This window comes from Dromaius novaehollandiae, chromosome 8, assembly GCF_036370855.1.
Source record: "Dromaius novaehollandiae isolate bDroNov1 chromosome 8, bDroNov1.hap1, whole genome shotgun sequence".
Lineage (NCBI taxonomy): Eukaryota > Metazoa > Chordata > Aves > Casuariiformes > Dromaiidae > Dromaius > Dromaius novaehollandiae.
Window position 1 is genome coordinate 22,100,345 of NC_088105.1, and position 18,228 is coordinate 22,118,572.

The 18,228-nt window shown below is 40.0% G+C and overlaps 1 protein-coding gene across 9 annotated transcripts in view; it reads right to left on the minus strand.

Moving 5' to 3' along the window:
• The window catches only part of TLCD4 (TLC domain containing 4), a 44,599-nt gene that overhangs the window by 21,208 nt on the left and 5,163 nt on the right, over nucleotides 1-18,228 (minus strand). For 4 of the 9 annotated variants that reach the window (XM_026094231.2, XM_064515882.1, XM_026094230.2 and 1 more), the window contains 4 exons: nucleotides 15,096-15,381; nucleotides 14,297-14,440; nucleotides 12,394-12,557; nucleotides 1,544-1,708 (listed from right to left, as the gene is read on the minus strand). In XM_026094231.2, the coding sequence (XP_025950016.1) occupies nucleotides 1,544-1,698 (155 nt within the window). In that variant the 5' untranslated portion in view covers nucleotides 1,699-1,708; nucleotides 12,394-12,557; nucleotides 14,297-14,440; nucleotides 15,096-15,381. Of the gene's footprint in view, nucleotides 1-1,543; nucleotides 1,709-6,073; nucleotides 6,284-6,596; nucleotides 6,998-12,393; nucleotides 12,558-14,296; nucleotides 14,441-15,095; nucleotides 15,382-18,228 lie in introns of those variants that run through there. The other 5 variants (XM_026094232.2, XM_064515883.1, XM_026094236.2 and 2 more) reach the window with 4 other exon arrangements.

An 18,228-nucleotide genomic window follows, 5' to 3' on the forward strand; every position in this document is an offset into this window, starting at 1 on the left:
GTGATGAAGCACAATTTTTAACTCAGTTTGACAGTTTGTATACTTAAGATTCCAGAAGCAGTTACCTTATTGGCTCATAACTCTTGGAAGATTAGAGTGAACAAATTGATAGTAAAGAAAACGTAATCCAGAGTTGCAGCTGAAAAGGCTGATTTACAAAATGCTCCAAACTGTAACAATATATTTTCAATACTACATTTCTACTCAGGCTATGGACAGATGCCCTCTTCCAGACCCAGCTGAGCTGATAAAAATGCATAACCATACTCTGTGCCAGTTTCCTTCAGGTCTGCCAACAGAACCATTTGTGTGAGCACTCCCTATGCCAGTTCAATATAAGACAACTCAGCAATGATCACACAGCAAAATGCTTTAAAACACTTAAGCTAACCCAACCCATTTTGACTAGAGATAGTGACTTTCTCTGCCTGCACAGCTGTCTGCAGGGCATATATATGTCTATACTCTACAAACACAAAAGTTACAGCTTGAGATGTCCCTTCATTTGGATGAAACACTGGCATGCTGCAGCAGTTTGACCTAACACTGCTTTTGGTTAACAGCATTAACAGTCTGTTGTGGAAACAAAAGTACTGCTAGCCTTTCACTTCAGTCAGGACACCCTCCTCAGAAAGGTATAACACCAACAAGCTGTTGATGAGCCACGCTTTGAGTTTCATGTCTTCTAATTTCAGAACAGAATGTAGCACTGGGCTGTGACTCACACACATACTAACATCTACACCCTGCTCTCAGCTCCCAGAAAAGTTGTAGAAAAGTAAGAAGGGGCACAGCCAGAAGTGCTTTGTTTTATCAACTTGATTAGTTAAACACCTTACAATGTAGCCCAGGAAGAAGAGAGAAGCTTATTTCTAGCAGACTTATGATCTGTGAAACAATTCATATGTTATTATGCAAAGCACTACAGCTTAGCATAGTGCTAACAGGCATGGAGTATGTCCTCAGAAACCCTATTACGTAATTCAAGGGTCACTTGACGTGGCTTAGAGACAGAAGTTCAGCTCCAACACAATAGAACTTTGGTTTAGTTTCCCCTTTTGCCTCTACTGTTGATTCTAACAAGAAGATAAACCTACTGTACTGATACCCTGAACCAGCATCCTAAAAAGATGCTCAGGTAAATAGATAAATATTCAAAGATTGAACTGAAATTAAGACAGTGTCATTAAAAACACTGCAGGTGGACACTTGCCAAATGGAAGGGAAAAATTATTTGTGTTACTAATGCTGCCTAAAACAATGGAAACAGTTTTAAAAGTATCCACCTGATACTGCCTTTGAACAGCACAGAGTAGGCACAGTGAGATGACTAATGCATTTTGAGCATGGTGAAAGCAATACAGTACAATTTTTCAAGCTCAGAATGTGAAGAAAACCTGAAAAATATTTTAAAGCTATAAGAGGCTACTGAAGTGTAGAGTTCATGTTTAACTTAACCCCTCTGAAGCTTTATATACATATACACGCAGGTGTTAACAATTTCTGGTAGCTCATTATTTGTAGCTTGTTTTGAACACTTTACCTTGAATTCCATTCAATCTTCCTTTTTTGGCTGAGACTGTTAAAACCAGGAGTTATTCGTGTTGATACCCAAGAACTTAAAACATGGAACAGGACCTGAAATACAGCAAAACTGGCAACAGCAATACCAATAGTCAGGTTGCTGAAGGAAGCCATAGCTCTTAACCTGTGAAGAGAAACAGTAGATAATTTTAGTCCATTCATCTGTCTGAAGCAGCCACAAAAAAATGCTTCTAACAGCTAACTTCCCAACTGAAATACTATTCACTAAAAACGTTCATCCTGTTCAAAGTTTCTACTTATCAGAATTATCCCCAAACTTACCTGTAAATATTTTTTTTTAAATGTATATTTAGACAGTTGCTGTCTAAATTCACATGTATTTTATCTGCAAAGAAAGGGCAGAGAGGAATATTGGGGCTTTAAAATATTATCAAACCCTTCCCAGCCTCTGCTGTTGGATCCCGCCACCCAGACGACATTCCAAGGCTCTGGCTGCTTGCGCAGAAGCCTCCACTCTCACCCAAAGATGTTCTGCAGTTAAAACTCATCTCATCCTTAACAAATTGACTGCTACTGACAGGATTTCAAAAAACAGTGAGATCAGGCAACTGTAGTAGAGAGATTTTTCAGGTCAGTTGAGAAAAGCCTCAGGAACTGATGACCTCACTACAGCTTTACATCTGTATACTTTACAGAGACAGTAGCTCTCAATCAGCACTTTGTTCACAATTGAGCACTTGTCTTTGGTGACAGCATGTAGTCTCTGGAATTAGGAGTTTTTTTCCTTCTTCATAATGAAAGTCTAAGCTTTGCACAATTTCACAGCACCATGAAAAGTTTCCTATCATCAGAGCTAATGAGTTTTTCAGATGCCGATTGTTTATGTATTTCATGAGGCCTAAATAAATAGCTAAATAATTCCAAACAAACATCAGTCTCTAAACATTTCAGTAATTTCTCGTAAGTCTCCAGTATTTGGTAAGACAGAATGATATTTTCCAAGAAACCACAATTTTCTGACATGCATCTCTGGTTTGATGGTATTGTGATGTGTTTTATATTCAAAGCCTAGCAAAGGTTACAAACTCATAAAAAGTCAATTTGTATTAAGTTGAACAGAAAAGAAAAAAAATCAAACCATTTGGTTTGATTTAGATGATTTTAATAGCCATTTAAATAACTCCTGTCACTTTGGGGGGGAATTATTGAAGAAAAGAACCAAAAATAAAATGAAATCTTAGAGGCTGGTGTGATTTTATGTTACTATATTGACCTAATGGTCAGCAAAAAATGACACAACCATATAATGCATTTATGTCCACCTTTAGTTCACGTGCATTATAGAATAAAAAATGTCTATTAATGTTTTTAAAATTACATCTATAGTGCAATTAGATAGAAACTGGAACAAATGAAAGAAAGGAAAGTCCGCCATTTAAAAACAGCTTTCTAAAGACTGAAATAAAATATTCTAAATGTGTTGGGAAAATGTTAAACAAATGTATTAAAACATGTTTTGCACTTAAACCTAGAGTTTTAACAGCAAGTGTACTACAAATAGATAGGAGCTAATCAAACACTTCTGTCCTTCAAAGTTTAAAAGCAGTGAATTTAACGATCCCAATCTCTTTTAGTCCCCTCCTTCCCATCCCCCCCCCCAAATCAAAGAGGAAAAAACAAAGTGAAATATCTGAAAACATTCTCTGACTAGCGCCTACAATAGAAGCCAAGGCTGTATAAGCAAATAGTGCTGGAAAAATAGAAGCAGACTGGCGGAGCAAGACCTGCATCCATTTCATATGGATTGCAGGTGTTTGCTTCAGACTAGCTGTAATCTGGTCCCAGGGACTCCACAGTTGTTAGAGTGTTCTCAATACACTCTCAGAGCCCATTTTCTTGCTTGGTTTAATCTGAAAGGAATCCAGCTTGCATACGCTGGGACTGCTACGCAACACAAGTGCAGTAAGTGGGGATGATCAAGATTCAATTCAGAAGTGCACTCTTACTCCAAATTAAAATATTAACGTACACACGTTGCAATGTATTGCAACAAACTCTAGTTCATCACAGGTGTTCATCTGTTGACCTATTCTAATTCAGCAGCATACTAGCCTTGAACACTTTTTAACGTTAGTCTATTAAAATTGCCACTTTCAAATACTACCTGAATATTCAGTATGTTCTCTTAAGTATTTTTACACTGAGTTTTCCATGTATTTCTCCATTTGTCTCCATTGACCATGAACATACAAAATATAAATGAAATTTTATGTGCTTTTTATGCAGTTTAAAACACTAGAGACACTGGGTTTTAGTCTTTAAAAGCCCTTCAGCTTGAAGGAACAGTCACTTACATTTTACATTTTTTCAATTTAAATCAACTAATAAGCATTGTGTGGTGCCTATTCCAGGTTCCACTGCTGGGGCCAGAACTTCATTATCACATCACCTAACCTGCAGTAAGGAAGTCCTCTCCTGGACCACATAAGAAAAAAGAATGCACCAGTTTAATTGCTGAAGTGTATAAAAGTAAAGAAGCCAAAAAACTTGTTGAAGCTATATCTCTTCTGAAACATAGCAAAACCACTGAACAATCATACCCACTTCATCCTTTTCACTAAATAGTAACAATTCTCCTGATCCTATCAGTTTTATTAATCTGCAGTGACTCGACTAGTACCTGGTTTTTGAAGATGCTAACATAGTCTCTTGGACAAAGGAATCCATGTTTTGTTTTGTTTCCTTAGCATCAGAAGATTTTATTAGATATTTCTAATAAAGCAATATTTCAGTACATGCCAGATGTTCATTTTAGTACAGGAGATAATGGATTTAAACAAAAAACCTCCCAAACATACATTGCAAGAAACAAATTAAAACAACTAATCTTCCTTCTAAAGAGCCTGTAGAAGGAATCCTTCCTAAGGGGGGGAAAAAAAAACCCACACAATTGTGTTGAAGTGTATGATCTGACTTTCCAAAGTATTATGTACATATACCTCTCATCAGTTTAAATAGCAACAGAACCGTGATGTCAGTGACAGAGGAAGTATCATGGTAGCAGAGAAGAAACCGCTCACCCAGCCTCTATGGTTGGACTCATGAGAGTTTTGCAAGATTGATTTCAGAAGGTGATTTCATATATGCTTTATCAAGATACTGTCTCAGTACATTAAGTAGAAAAGACCAGGAATAATTTCACATTTTACTTGCACATATTAAGAGTGCTCTACTTTAATTCAATTTAAGAGTCAGGTGTAAACATGTTTTATATGAGATGAAAGAACAATTCAGCTATAAACATTTGCTCATATCTTTGTTTCCAATTGTATCCCCGTTAACATGAAAGTTAACTGTTATTTATCTCAGTTACTTTCTTTTTGTTAAAAAAAAGAAAGTTTCATGTTATTGAACCAAACTTTATATTTTAGAAGAAATAGAATAAGCTTTTGATTACATATGATTTCTTTGCCCTGAGGAAAGTGACCAAAGTTAGTAAGTCAAAAGTAATTTCAACTACACCGTTTTTTTCTGCCCCAGTATCTTCTTATGGCTGTCCAGCAAAGTCTGATCAAGATACAGAGCTTGATGGATTATATATGAGCAGACACTTGATCCCCCAAACTGCCTAGTCATTGATTACCGTTCAGTCAGCTGATACAGGTTTTGAGCGAGAGAGGGGAGGGCGAGAAAGGCGGCAGGGTGACGTGTAATTACTTTGTACTTCAGGAAAACAAAGTTGCTTCCTCATCATTAGTTACGTAATAGTGATCTTTTTTCCTAAGAGTACTTTCCCATAATTACTATATTAACCATTCGGTTTGGTATTACTTGCAAGTGATCAGAACTTCTCTCTTGCAGCTTGTCAAAGCAGTATTTATGTAAATAAATACCAGCAAATATCTAGAACTACTGATTTTCAGCAAGTTATTCATTACACATGTCCAGCAGAGTGTCAAATTGCTCTCTTGACCCTACTAATTTTGGAAAAGATAATAATATAGCTTTTCAATCATACTCAGCAAAAGTATACCCAGAAGTATGCTCTTTTCTCTTCGTTTGGTCTTAAAATTCTACAGTTTCCCTTCAATTCTGTTTTTACTTGAAAATTAAAAACAAACAAACAACATTAAGAATCCACGTTCATTCATCCCCAATACAAAACCATAACATACTTCTGATAGAAACAAGCCAGCACTTACTGAAAGAGCACAAAGGAGCAGAAGAGTTACCAAGCACTGTACCACTAACAGAATTTAACATTTGCCTCATTTCGCCATTCTCCTTAGTCACATCAATCTTTCACCGGAAAAATAAGAAGTGCTCCCATATAACCACATGGCATGGCAAGGAGGTACAGATTATGGTGTAAGGCCCACAGCCTTTTTCTTTCTTTAAGGCTGAATTTCAGGACAAGTTTGATCAGTTACCAAATAAGATTACTCCTTAAAGCTGCTTGTGATACCAGATGCATGTGCTCTTGATCTCCTTAGAACTGAAAGCTAAAGCCACTCTTGGTAAGACTTACCACACTACTCTGCGAAGCCCAGCCTGGGACTGCCGACTGTTTGCACATTCCGTAATAAGCTTAGCAATAAAACATCTGCAATATTTGCGCTTTGCTCTGTTGTTGGTTCTGCCTGTTGTTTCTGTTGCCCCGGTTTGATGATATGCAGCGCATTTGATCTCTCAGCCCAGTAAGAGACGCAGGAAATTTTCCCACCATGTCACAACAATGCTACGGGGACACACAAAAAATTCAGGCTAACCACAGTTTAAGACCACTTTTTTCTATGCGAGGATACTGCCACCCCAAACTCCACTTTGCTTTCTGCCCTCAGACACCAAAGCAACCAGAAGATCAAGCACGCTTTTTATAAAAAGAGAACACAAGGTGCACCATGTGTTGCAATACCACTTATCTAAAACATTGATTTCCTCAAAGATTGCAAGAAGTTTTTAATGGGAAAGCAACAGAGGAAAAAAAAAGGGGGGGGAGAGAGAGGGGGGAGGAGGAGAAAAAAAAAGAGAAAAAAAAAAAAGCACCCAACCTGTGAGGGCTCCTGGACGGCGAGCCGCGCGGCGTGCGAGGGACGCCGGAGATGCCGGCAGCGCGAGTGCCGAGCGCGCAGCCCCCGCGGGGGCTCGCAGCTCCCGCCCGCAGGACGCTCTGCCTCGCCCGGGCGCGGCGGCGCAGCCCTGCCCGGCGGCGCAGCCCCGCTCAGCCCCCACCCCCGGGGCGGCGGGGGAGCCGCTGCGCTTCGCGCCCCGACACCGGGGGGCGGCAGCGGCCAGGGCGCCCCGGGGCGAGCACCGGGTCCGGGTCCGGGTCCGGGTCCGGGTCCGGGTCCGGGTCAGCCGGCCCGCCCGCCCTGGCGGCGGCTCGCCGCCCGCCTCACCTGGGAGCGGGGCTAGCGGGGCCGCGCGGCCGCCTCCGCCACGCCTGCCCCGGGCGGCGGGCACAGCCCTTCCCACGCGCAGGATGCTCCGCCAGTGGCGGCGGCGGCTCCGGCGGGTCGGGTTACGGCGGGCGCAGCCTTAAAGGGGCCGAGCCGCCGCCGCCACCTGCCGCCGGCTCCGCTCGGCGCCGCGCCCGGCCCGGCCCGGCCCGGCCCCTGCCGCCGCCCCCGCCCCGCGCAGCCCCGCGGCAGGCGCCCGGGCCGCGGCCCCGCCGAGCGCCCCCGGTGAGCGCGGCTGCCTCGCACCAAGGCCCACCAGCACCTTCAGCATCGTGCCCAAAGCGCCGGCTGGGCGAGCGGTCACGGAGTAATGGTACTCGCTACGGAAAATAATCAGTCCTTAACCATCCTTACGCTCCTTTTGTCAGCGTCGTTCAGAAACGCAACCGCTGTAACATCACAAACGAGCAAAAAATAAGAACTGCCCTCCGCAGCCATCGGTGATGGGAGCGTGGCATCCCTCAAAACCTGAAGGACGTGCCCACAAGCAGGTGTCCAGGCCACTGGCCAAAGTCTCCAACTTGCCTTCCATTAGATAATTTCCTACCGATGCAGCAACTGCCATAGTGGGCCGCAGAGCCTACTGATTTTGTCTTTGCAAGCTGCTAATAGCAGTGAATACATACTACAGCAGACTGTTTGGAAATATTATACCCTAAACTCTACTTAATTCACATGCCTGGAAAAGGTGTTCGTGTTGGGGGAAGAAAAATTCCACACATACACACACACACACCCCTATATGTATAGCGTTTCACCTTCCAACAATATTTTAGACACTAGGCCTTTCATATATATGAACACCCCCACTGTCTAGAATATTTCTGTGGAAAAATGCTGATGTTATTGTTTGTGTCCTAGAAATCCACTCCTCAATAACATTGTACAACATATTATCATAGGTAATGCTCCCTCCATACATTACTGATACTTGGTATTTTTGAAATTAAATGCTGTGATTTTTGTCAGATTATTTTTCATTTCACATTTTTGAACTGTTATACAGTATTTAAATATCAAATAGAAACAAAATCATATCAACAAAATTAAGTATTATGACTAATAGACTTTTTTCTTCAGAAAATGGCAGACTTTGCCAAAGAGAAAAGGTACTGTCATATAAATCCTAAACTAACTCCTTCAGCTTCCACTTTGTGTTAAGGATTCCTGATCTTTCACAGCAAGAATTTATAAATTTTCTTCCCTTAAATAACATAACGTAAAAGGTATTCATATACTTGTCACTAGAGTAAGCTGCAGGAACTGAAAAAATTGTCTGCCTTTCTCTCCCTTGGAAGACGCCCCCCAAAGCAGGAACACCAAAGCTTTAGCCTGAACAGGAGCTGATGACTGGCTTACCTCGGCACGCTGCTCTGCAAAATACAGAAATTCAGGTGCTGGTTGACGAGCCACCGAGCCGCCCCTGCTGCAGGACGGGACCCTGCAGGAGGTGCGCAGGGCAGCTCGCCAGCATCTGTGACTGTTCCAAGCCATTCCAACTTGACCATTGTTGAACATAATCAGCTGCCTGGTAAGTATTTGTGTAAACATCAGAACCACTGAAGTTTGGCTTCCATACGGCTTGCGTCTTACAGTTGATTGACTTCTTAACCAAATTTTATTATCAAAATTCAATAAAACATGGTCAGCTGAGTAAGAGTTTACCATTACTTACAGAAAAAGATCCCATTCCTGTTTCCAATCTTCTTCTGTCCCAGAAACAAACAGATGCACACATAAAGACAGCAATATCATATAAACATAATTTCTTAGTGAAACTAGGATAAAAACCTCATCTTTTAGTTTGATGTCATATCATTTTATTCTTCATATGATGGAAGATTTCAACATATTTTCTACTATGTCTACTGCTTTTAGTGAAACAGCTGCTAAAACCTCTGGGAGTTTTATCTAAGAACTGCACAGTGGGGTCATAAACCATTTTCAAATGACATAAACCAGAAAAGTTCTACAACAATCTTTTCTTCAATACTTCTCCTTCCCAAAGAGAAGTCCTCACTTTTTGCTCAGCTCAGTATCACTGACTTTTTAAACTTTCTTTGAACATACTGCTTGCCTTCTTAAGTCGTAACAACTGTAACAATTATCTTCCATATAGACAAAGAGTAGGCCTTTGGGATCACAGAGGATCTAAAATGACAGTGAGGGCTGCAATCGTCATCCTCAGACCTGCAGGAATAGAGGGAGAGGCAGGGTCAGGCCAGGATGCTTCCCACTTACAGCTAAGAACTGAAGGCTCTGACCAACAAGCTCCAGCAGATTTAGCTGCAGTGTTTTAAGATGTTATTTCTCCCAATTGCCTGAGGTCAAATTTGTTCTAGTAGAGCACAACAATGAAAGCAGGTAGGTTTGTAATGTGCCAGCTTGTGACCTGGAGTCTCTACCATAAAAATGTGGTAATGTCTCAAACTGAACAGATAATTCTGCCAGAGACCATCTACCAGAACGCTGAGCCTCAGAATAACACATCTCACTGCTGTGCAGTTGCAGGGCTAGGAAGCATCTAGGACAAGAAAAACTAGCCTTTCCCCAAATCTCTGCATCAGGCCCGCGCAGCATACAGCTTGCCAAACAATTCCTTTGGCCCAGCATGCTGTGTGGGCGAAAGAAACTAGTTTGACTTGCCTCACTGCTCTCACCTTAACACGTGGTTAGCATGCTGTCGAGCATGCAGCAGATCATGACCAGAGGCAATGCTGCCTTTCAACAACCCAAGAATACACACTGGGTTGAGCAGAGCTCAGACATTGTGATACACTGAAGCTTCCTGGCTGGCAACTGCTCTTCATGTGAGCATATGGTGGGATAAAGAAGGTAAGAGAGATAACAAAGAACTGGCTATAGGGATAGGAAGCTGTTCAGTAAAAAGAGGGTCTGCAGATGTGGTTAGATATGGCTACCATCCAGCCAGGTTGTCTTAGATTTGTCCTCTTTTCCAACCAGAAATGTTCTCCAGCAGGATTCTGAGGACTGCTTGTATTTGTCTGGGATTGTTGGTACCTGGTAATCTTGTCAGTTTGGATGCTACCGCATACGCGCAGCAGCCTCAACCTGGATGTCCTATGTCCAGTAATCCTGAACAGGTCCACAGAGCAAACACACTAAGCCTATGCTGCATGTGCAAAGCAATTCCAACACTACCAGGAAGTGTCATATTTACTGTGCAAAACCAGGAGAGTACTATTATGAAGTGTTGCATAAACTTACTACATAGTTACTCTGCATTTCCAGTTAGTCCCAAGTGCTAAAAGTATTAGGCTTACTGTACTTGCATTATGCAACCTGTGCACCCATTTCTGCATCAGATATTTCAGAAACACAGTAGCCAAAGGGTGAGATAAACAACATCAAGGCAGTGACACAGCCAATTGGTTGCTGCAGTCTGGAGTAGCTGGTTGGCTTTCACCACCCGCACACCTTTTCCTTACTCCCATGCCTTGTGATTTGCAGCCACCATCTTCCAGCTGCTGCAAACCAAAGCTGCCGCTGAAAAATGGTAACTGCTAAGGAGTTCCCTAGTCCCAAATGCAACTTCTGAGCCAAGCTTCTGCAGGGAAGGGAAGTAAGGGCAGTGGGGTTGGTATGGTCAGGTGTAGAGCAGAGATTTGGGAACAAGGTGCAAAAATAAGAGTTATATTCCATGTTTATGGAGGGGCAGCTATGCAGAAGATGAAGGTATCACAGTAGCATACGCAGATAAGAGCATAATTCTTTTGGCTTCAGTCAAATCACCTCTATTTCACACTACTATAAGAGAAAAAATGGGCTCTGCCATTCATCTGTGCTTTAATTACAAGGAAGCTGTTTCTTGGATATATTTTCAGCTTCATACCTATTAGGCCCAGGACTTTTGTAAGAGCGGGACAAATCTGACTGTAAAAGGAACGAGTCTGCTAAGTTGCGGTGGTAAACAGAAGGTAGTCCAACATTTCTAAGTCGAAATCTGCAGTAATCCATCCTTAGCTGAGTTGTACACACCTGTTCCATATCCTTCTGCCTAGGTAATTGACTTTCAGTGTGGTACTTCAGGTATGGAAAATCAAATTTAGTTTCAGATGATTGCTTGTAACTCCCACTAAAATCGGTGAGATAGATGTCACCATGAATAAAAAACTGCATGGTACCCTCACAGCACTTATTTTCTAAGCATGCCTGTTATTTTGAAACCAGGCTTTCTCTGAGCTGACCCAATCTCTCTCAAGAATGAAGTCTTTATCAAGGCCACTGTACTGAAAAGTGAAGCATATGTAAGAAAACAAAATACTTTTTGGAGCATTTGAAAATTATTTCAGTTGTTGGTTTGAATTTAAACAGGACATAACTAAACCTTCTGTCTGCGGTTACCAATTGTAATAGCGAGAGGATCTTAATAAATGTTTAAAGCACAGCCTGATCAGTTTATGAAAGAAATTATATAACATCACGATGTGACAGCAATGGATTGAACTCAGTGACCTAAAAAGTGCTTAAATTTGTTTCCATCTTATGAAGTTCCTAGGTCTACCTGTCAGCAGAAGGAGATAATTCCCAGAAAATCCATTATACATGTATGCGGAAACATCAGGGAGATGAAAGAACATATAAAAGAGCAAGCACAATTCTCCTTTCACAATATTGTGAATCATGAGCAATTCCATCAAAGCCAACAGAGTTACACTAGTCTGAGTGAGAAAAGAACCAGCTCCATTCTCCAAAAATTGCTCAGGCCACCCATGAAGTCCAATGACAGTAACTGTAGCAGCTAATATTATGGTGTTTAATTCAGATGACACAAGACAGAAGAGACTGAAAAGAAAGGATGTGAATTTTGCGTTGGCCAAAGAAGCTAAAAAAAAATTATCAGGGAAATGGTGAATGGAAGAGGAAAGCAAAAGGAAAAAAAGATTCCAGTTAAAAAATAAATCCTCCTCCCTCCCCACAAATTCTTGTAGAATAAAACTGGCTATAACTGCATGTTTTTTTAAATACTTTGCATGTACCCATTTAATAGTTGCTGAGCTGTATGTCCCTCTGGAAAAAAAAAAAGTGTAATCTTCATTTTCCAAATAGCAGACATGTTTTGTGTGTTGATGCATACTGGGTTATATCTACTCAGATTCCTACAGAATGTGAATCTTACTTTTTCAGCATAGGTCACTGTATCATATCCTGTCACATTTATATGTAGCATTGTACTAAACAATACCTTCATTTTCCCCTACTCTAGTTTACTTCTTCCAATCACACCTGCCCTTTTTCATCTTAGATCAGTTAGTTTAGCTTTCCTGGCTCCTGTCACCTCCCCATTTGGAACAGCATTTCTGACAGTAGTACTTACTCCCAGTAACTGAAGAAAGCTTTGTTTCTGGAAAGCTGTCTGGGCACTAACCTTTTCCTCTCCGCCTCCCTTCTTCAGTTTTCTTCCAATTTTTCTGTCTTCTCTTCTCCATTTATCTCTCATCACACGCTTTTTCATCTAGTTACACCTCACCTGCGGCATTACCCTATTGGTATTATTGTCTTGATTATAACGGTCCAGAAGCTATTGAGGACCTGTAAAACAGCACATTTTAAGTTTATCATGCTGCACTACAAAGTGCTACACTGACACACCATGTCGGCATTATGACAAAACATCAAATTGCATTAAGACAGATGCGCTGAATATGATCCACAGAATTATCAAAAATGCCATCTCTCCCCCTCCCCCCGCATCATTCCATCTCCTCTTTTCCTTTTCCTACTTTATCCTCTAGTCTCAGTGCTTTTTCCTTTTCTGTTGCATTTTCTTCCTCACAGTTATCCTCACCTGGCTTCCTTCATTGTCCACCTCACAGTCCTCCATGCATTTTCTTTGCTCAGATGTGCCCACACAAAGCACTATAATGGAGGCAGCAATGCAGCTGTGTTAAATGTGTCACCTGCCCTTTAGTAAACAATGCTGCACCTGGGTGCATCTTTGGGACCAGCAAACTGAAGGTCTAGAAAGCACTCCATTCCCAAAGGCTTAAGCCAGAGAGCTCCGAGATTAATGTGAGTTCTCAGTTCCCAAATCTGTGAGATAGAGCACACCAAAAACAGCAGGAGGAAGCTTGAAATAATACAAGATTCTTTTCTTCTTGTGCACATACTCCCTTTTGCGTTGTGATAGTCAAGGCTCTTAGCAACAAGGACATGAGAATGGGGTTCTGACTAGAATTTGATGATGTCAGAACAGCAGAAAATGAAAGATGATGTACTTTGTAATGGCATACAATTGAAAAGCATGAAATTGGTGCCAAGCAGTACTAAAAACAAACAAATTATTTCCCAACTATTCAGCATGCAAAGGTCAGAAAGCAATGCCTTTTTTAATATTCAGGCTGCTAATTAAAATTAGCATATTATAAGCAGAGAACAAAACAGTGCTTGTTGATAGTAGGTATTTTGTTTTACATGATAGCATCACATTTTCAGAAGCAGCACATCAGGTTAAAAGACAGAATGCACACTTGGGATAGTATCACTCATCTGTATGCTAAAAATAGCTTCTAAGCCTCGCTTAGATCAGTCTAAACTTTGGCACATGCCTTAGCAGCTGCACAGGACTTCACTATGCCTCTTTCAGAATGCATCACAGTGCAGAAAGAATGGCTTATTAAGATATTCTAATGTCTGATATATTAACCTAAAAAGGTTAAGTAATTTCTTCAGAGAATTGTTTCGAGTATCTCTGTCAATTTTTAAGATTTACAAAAATTTGTCTATTATTTTTGTGATCTTTTCTTCCTCTGTTGATGTGTGAAAGTACTGAAAAAAGGACAGAAAATCGCTTAGCAGCACAGGGAAAACAATGAAACTGAGTGCACACTCACACTATGTAAGTCTAAATGCTGTTCAAATCCATACAGAAAAAAACTCTGAAAAAGAAAATTAGGAACTGTTTTCCAAATATTTCTCAACTACAGTAATCAATAATATTTGTAATAACTATATATATTTTTTCCAGAGAACAACATGGTTTTTAAATTGGTATTTCTTTTAAATACTAGAATCTTTTTATCTCATGTTTTGGGATAGATACTAAAGCTGTATAATGCATTCTTTCAGAAGGAAGCATACTTCACATCTGAACTTAATTGGCTCTGGGGCCCCAGAATGTACTATATGCCTTTATTTTAGTGCTCATAATGTCTTCTACCAAAGACACTGTTTTTACAGTGCTGCTTGTTAGTACTGTAGTTTGTTTAAAAATTTTGTATTGAAACTCTCCTAGCTTCTTGCTTAGGGTTTAAGTCTTTGCTTCTACTTACATCAGCATGTCTAGTGATTTTCCCCATCTCTAAAGCCTTGCTCTGCACATTATTTCATACATGTGCCTCTATGCAGCTTTAGCCATATGCAGGCAATCAAGCTCTGTGCTGTAATTTGCACGCCTAAGACCTTGAACAGCAGTCCTGATAAGAAAGAAGTAAAAGAAGAAACAGTACTTTAAAATACATGAGTGCTAAAACATAGAACTAAAGGTTGCCTATCAGACAAGTGGGGCATTTTTTAGGTTTTCATTTACACTGTTCAGCACTGTATATATTTTGCTAACAAGCAACACTCCCTCTATTCACTTGCTGAAATATTTGTAAATATTAGAAAAGAATTAAATATAAAACCAAAAGATAATTTAAAAGAAAATAAGAAAAACAAAAATAATCCTAACTGTAGATCTAATATATATGAGAAAAATGCTAAGGTGAAAGAGTTTCAGCAATAAAAATGTATCAGATTATGCAAACATTATAAATGGGTTTGAATTATCTCTTTATGAAATACAACATATATACTGTGACATTGTACACAATGTAATTCTCCTGCTACTTAATATGCACTAACATACAACATCCTGATTTCTTTCCAGTGCTGCACATTTACTCTTATTTTCTTGTATGTATACACAAACAATATTTCTACAGGGACTGCTTAAAGAACCTACTGTCAACACACATTCATGTGATTTACTGAATTATGGATATTACACATCTGGAATTTCTCTCAAGAGGTCCTCCTTTTCCTAAATGGAGATTATACCCCTGTGGAAAGAAGAATTTCCCCACTTACATGGGATTTTAAGATTGAAGACATCCTGGATAACAGTCCGTGCACATACGCGGACCTAGGCATGGCCAAGTTGTTCTTGCCCAATTATCCACACGCTACGTTCTGCAGTGCACAGAAGTACAGTCTGGACTCCATGCGCATGCTCCGAGTGTCAAACTGGACATGTCAGACTCACTGGATGCGTTAGACTTACTAAGCAGCAAGTCCATGATGTTCAAAATTCAGTGAATTTGATGATAATGCATACGTGCCATCTAGGCAATGAACTCATATTTGTCAGGTTTGCCTGGGGAGAAATATAGGAAGCCACATGCTGGAGCAGGCAACACTCTGCACCTTGTACAATTAATCTTTCTTTCAAAAAATACATCTTTCAATAAATTTCCTTAAAACAGAGACTGCCTTTCATCTTACTTTTGGATAATGCCTCACCCAAAGAATCCCTGCATGTTATAACAATAAAAATAATCTGAGAAAGAACAAAGCACTTTATCACCTCATAAGCCACAGCGGAAGTTACAGGGATCACAGCTTCTCATGATCTGATTCTTAACTACCAAAATGGAGAACAAAGGGAGAAGGTAACAAGTTCAGTCTAAAAACTCTTCATTTTCCTTTTGAGCAAATTGTTTTTCTTTCTGTGGACAGCGTCCTTTAAAGACAATTGTAGTTCATCTTACAGTTTCTCAATCAGATGTAAAAATTGAGACTTACACAGTTTCTTGGTTTGACTGTTTCCTGCTTAAGAACTATTTGTGTTTACAATTGTATTAGTTCTCAAACAAAAAAGTAAAGTCAAAAAGATAACATAGTTTGTCTTCGAAGTACCCTAAAAGAATATGAAATCTTGTGCAAGAACCCTATTTGTAAAGTATTCCTATTATTTGTCTTTGGTCAAGCATTAGTAAATCAGAAGCTAGTATGCAATCTCATGAGTGTTTCCCTGTGCAAAATATTTTATTCCTTTCAGTAATGTACCACCAGTCAGCAAAATAATTAATACTGTAACTTAACTCTAAGCAATTCTTATTATCACTGTTTATTTCAAAACAGGAGTCATGCAACTGTCTTGACACCTTAACAATGCATGAAGTCCACAATATCTCATGCAACGGGTGTATAATTTCCTAGCATTCATTTTATTCGTAATGCAGGAAAGGACATTCTCTTCTTGTACTGTCAAGCATACAGACAATGTTACACATCATCTGTGGCTGATGAAAAAATGTAAATGAGGGGTATCTATTTTTAAATTATATGTGATCACATAATTAAAGACTTAAAATGTAGAAGTGCAGAAGGGCAAGTTATTTTAGCTTTATGTGGACTCTTAACTGGGAGGGCTTTTTGTTATCATAGTTTGCTGTGACAGCATCTTATATATTTTTAACAAGACAGATAAAAGCAAGAGAAGGATTTTCAGATTTCAAAATTTCAGTATTTTGTCTCAAAAGAATTATATACAACCATACAGATATTAAAATACTGAGATTACTCAGTCAGCCCTTGCAGATTCTACAAGTAACTCAATTTATTTCCATTGAGAGTCAGTGGAGTCATTACATTCGATTGACTTTAACAGGATTTGGACAAATCCCCAGATCTACAGCCATATCTGGCAACAGTCCCAAAACAATAGTCAATAAATGGCATATTTTTAAATACATCTGCATAGGGAAAAGGAAAGCCACAAGGAAAAAGGGAAGAAGAAAAGAGAAAATGAAAGATAGTATGGAGCAAAACTAGAGCACATCACCTCTTCCGTTTAATGTGATCAGTTCTTTGCAACTCCGATATTTCACTAACTCTGCCTTAGACCTTTACAAATATAAGCAGCTCTGAAAGCTGTTCTCACTTTTGACTCAGGAAGCTGTCTTTCCTGTGGAGGCTGGGTATCAGTTCTGGGGCACTCTGTATCCTCATCAGCAGAAGATGGAGAGATCACAGAAGGGTAAGGGGCCCTTTTCTCAAGCCTAAAAGACAGAAGGGCTGAGAAATGAAATCTAGAAAAAGACCTGTGATGCCAGTAGCAGCCTACCAACTAGCAAACTTTGAGTCTAGTAGTGGAAGAGATACATGCTGACAGAAGCTGATAAAAGGGATCAGGCTGTCTCTCTGCGTGAGCAGCATCTGCAATGGCCAGTCTCCTCTTGGCGGCAGGAATCCAGGCAAGGCTGTCTAAACAAATGTGCATTTCCCCATGTCCTCCTTTACAGATCCATGGAAGGCTCAGGAAATCCCCAGTCTTGAAGAGATCTTGCAGAAGCAGCAAATCTGTAGAGAGCCCTACACCCTAGCCCCCAAGTAACCTGAAAATTTCATTTTATATTACAAACAAATTTGAAGATTTATTTCCAGGATGGTAAAGTCAGACTCCAAATCTATTTTTAGAAATATTTTAAAAAGCCTTATTTTTACAGGCCAAGTGGTCAGTGGACCCCAGTGACCTCCAGGATGCTCAGTACTCCTAAGATGTGAAACAATAGTCTCTTTCTCCTGGCTTTTTGAGTACATAAAAGAACATTGGTTTATATTATGTTACTGGGACTGTTCCCTAAACGTGCTACCCAGTAATTAGTGCAAGCTGCAATCTGTAATTTTGGTGCTGTCTGCTACAAATGTTCTTGCTTCATAAAACCACATTCAAAATTCCTCCAAACTGTCACCAAACATGTGTCATCAAAGCAACACGCGCCAGCTCTCTAGCCATGGTGTCAGATGTAGTATGTCAAAGAAAGACGTGATAGTTATTTGGTTCACATCTATTAGGGAATGACTTTTCCCCTACAAATTGCTATGTTGATTCTAAGTTGGTATGTGGTATTTAGACTCAAACGAATTTCTAAAAACAATCTCCTCCCTCCTCCTCCATTTCCAGAGACATATACAGAGAACTTATCATAGCCAGAGAGCAGGAAATCCTTAAAGGGTAGCAGGAAAGAATATTTTATTTGTTGGTGTAGACTAAAAACCACTTTGTTGTCTCCCATTTATGACAGTTAGACAGCAAAGCACGCCACTGGGAATTACAGTAGAAAGAATGGCAAATGTGAATAGGAGAAAGAATTCAGTTTTAATAGATAACAAAAACTATTATTTGGGGCATTTGGTTCCAGATTTTTGGTTATTTAGG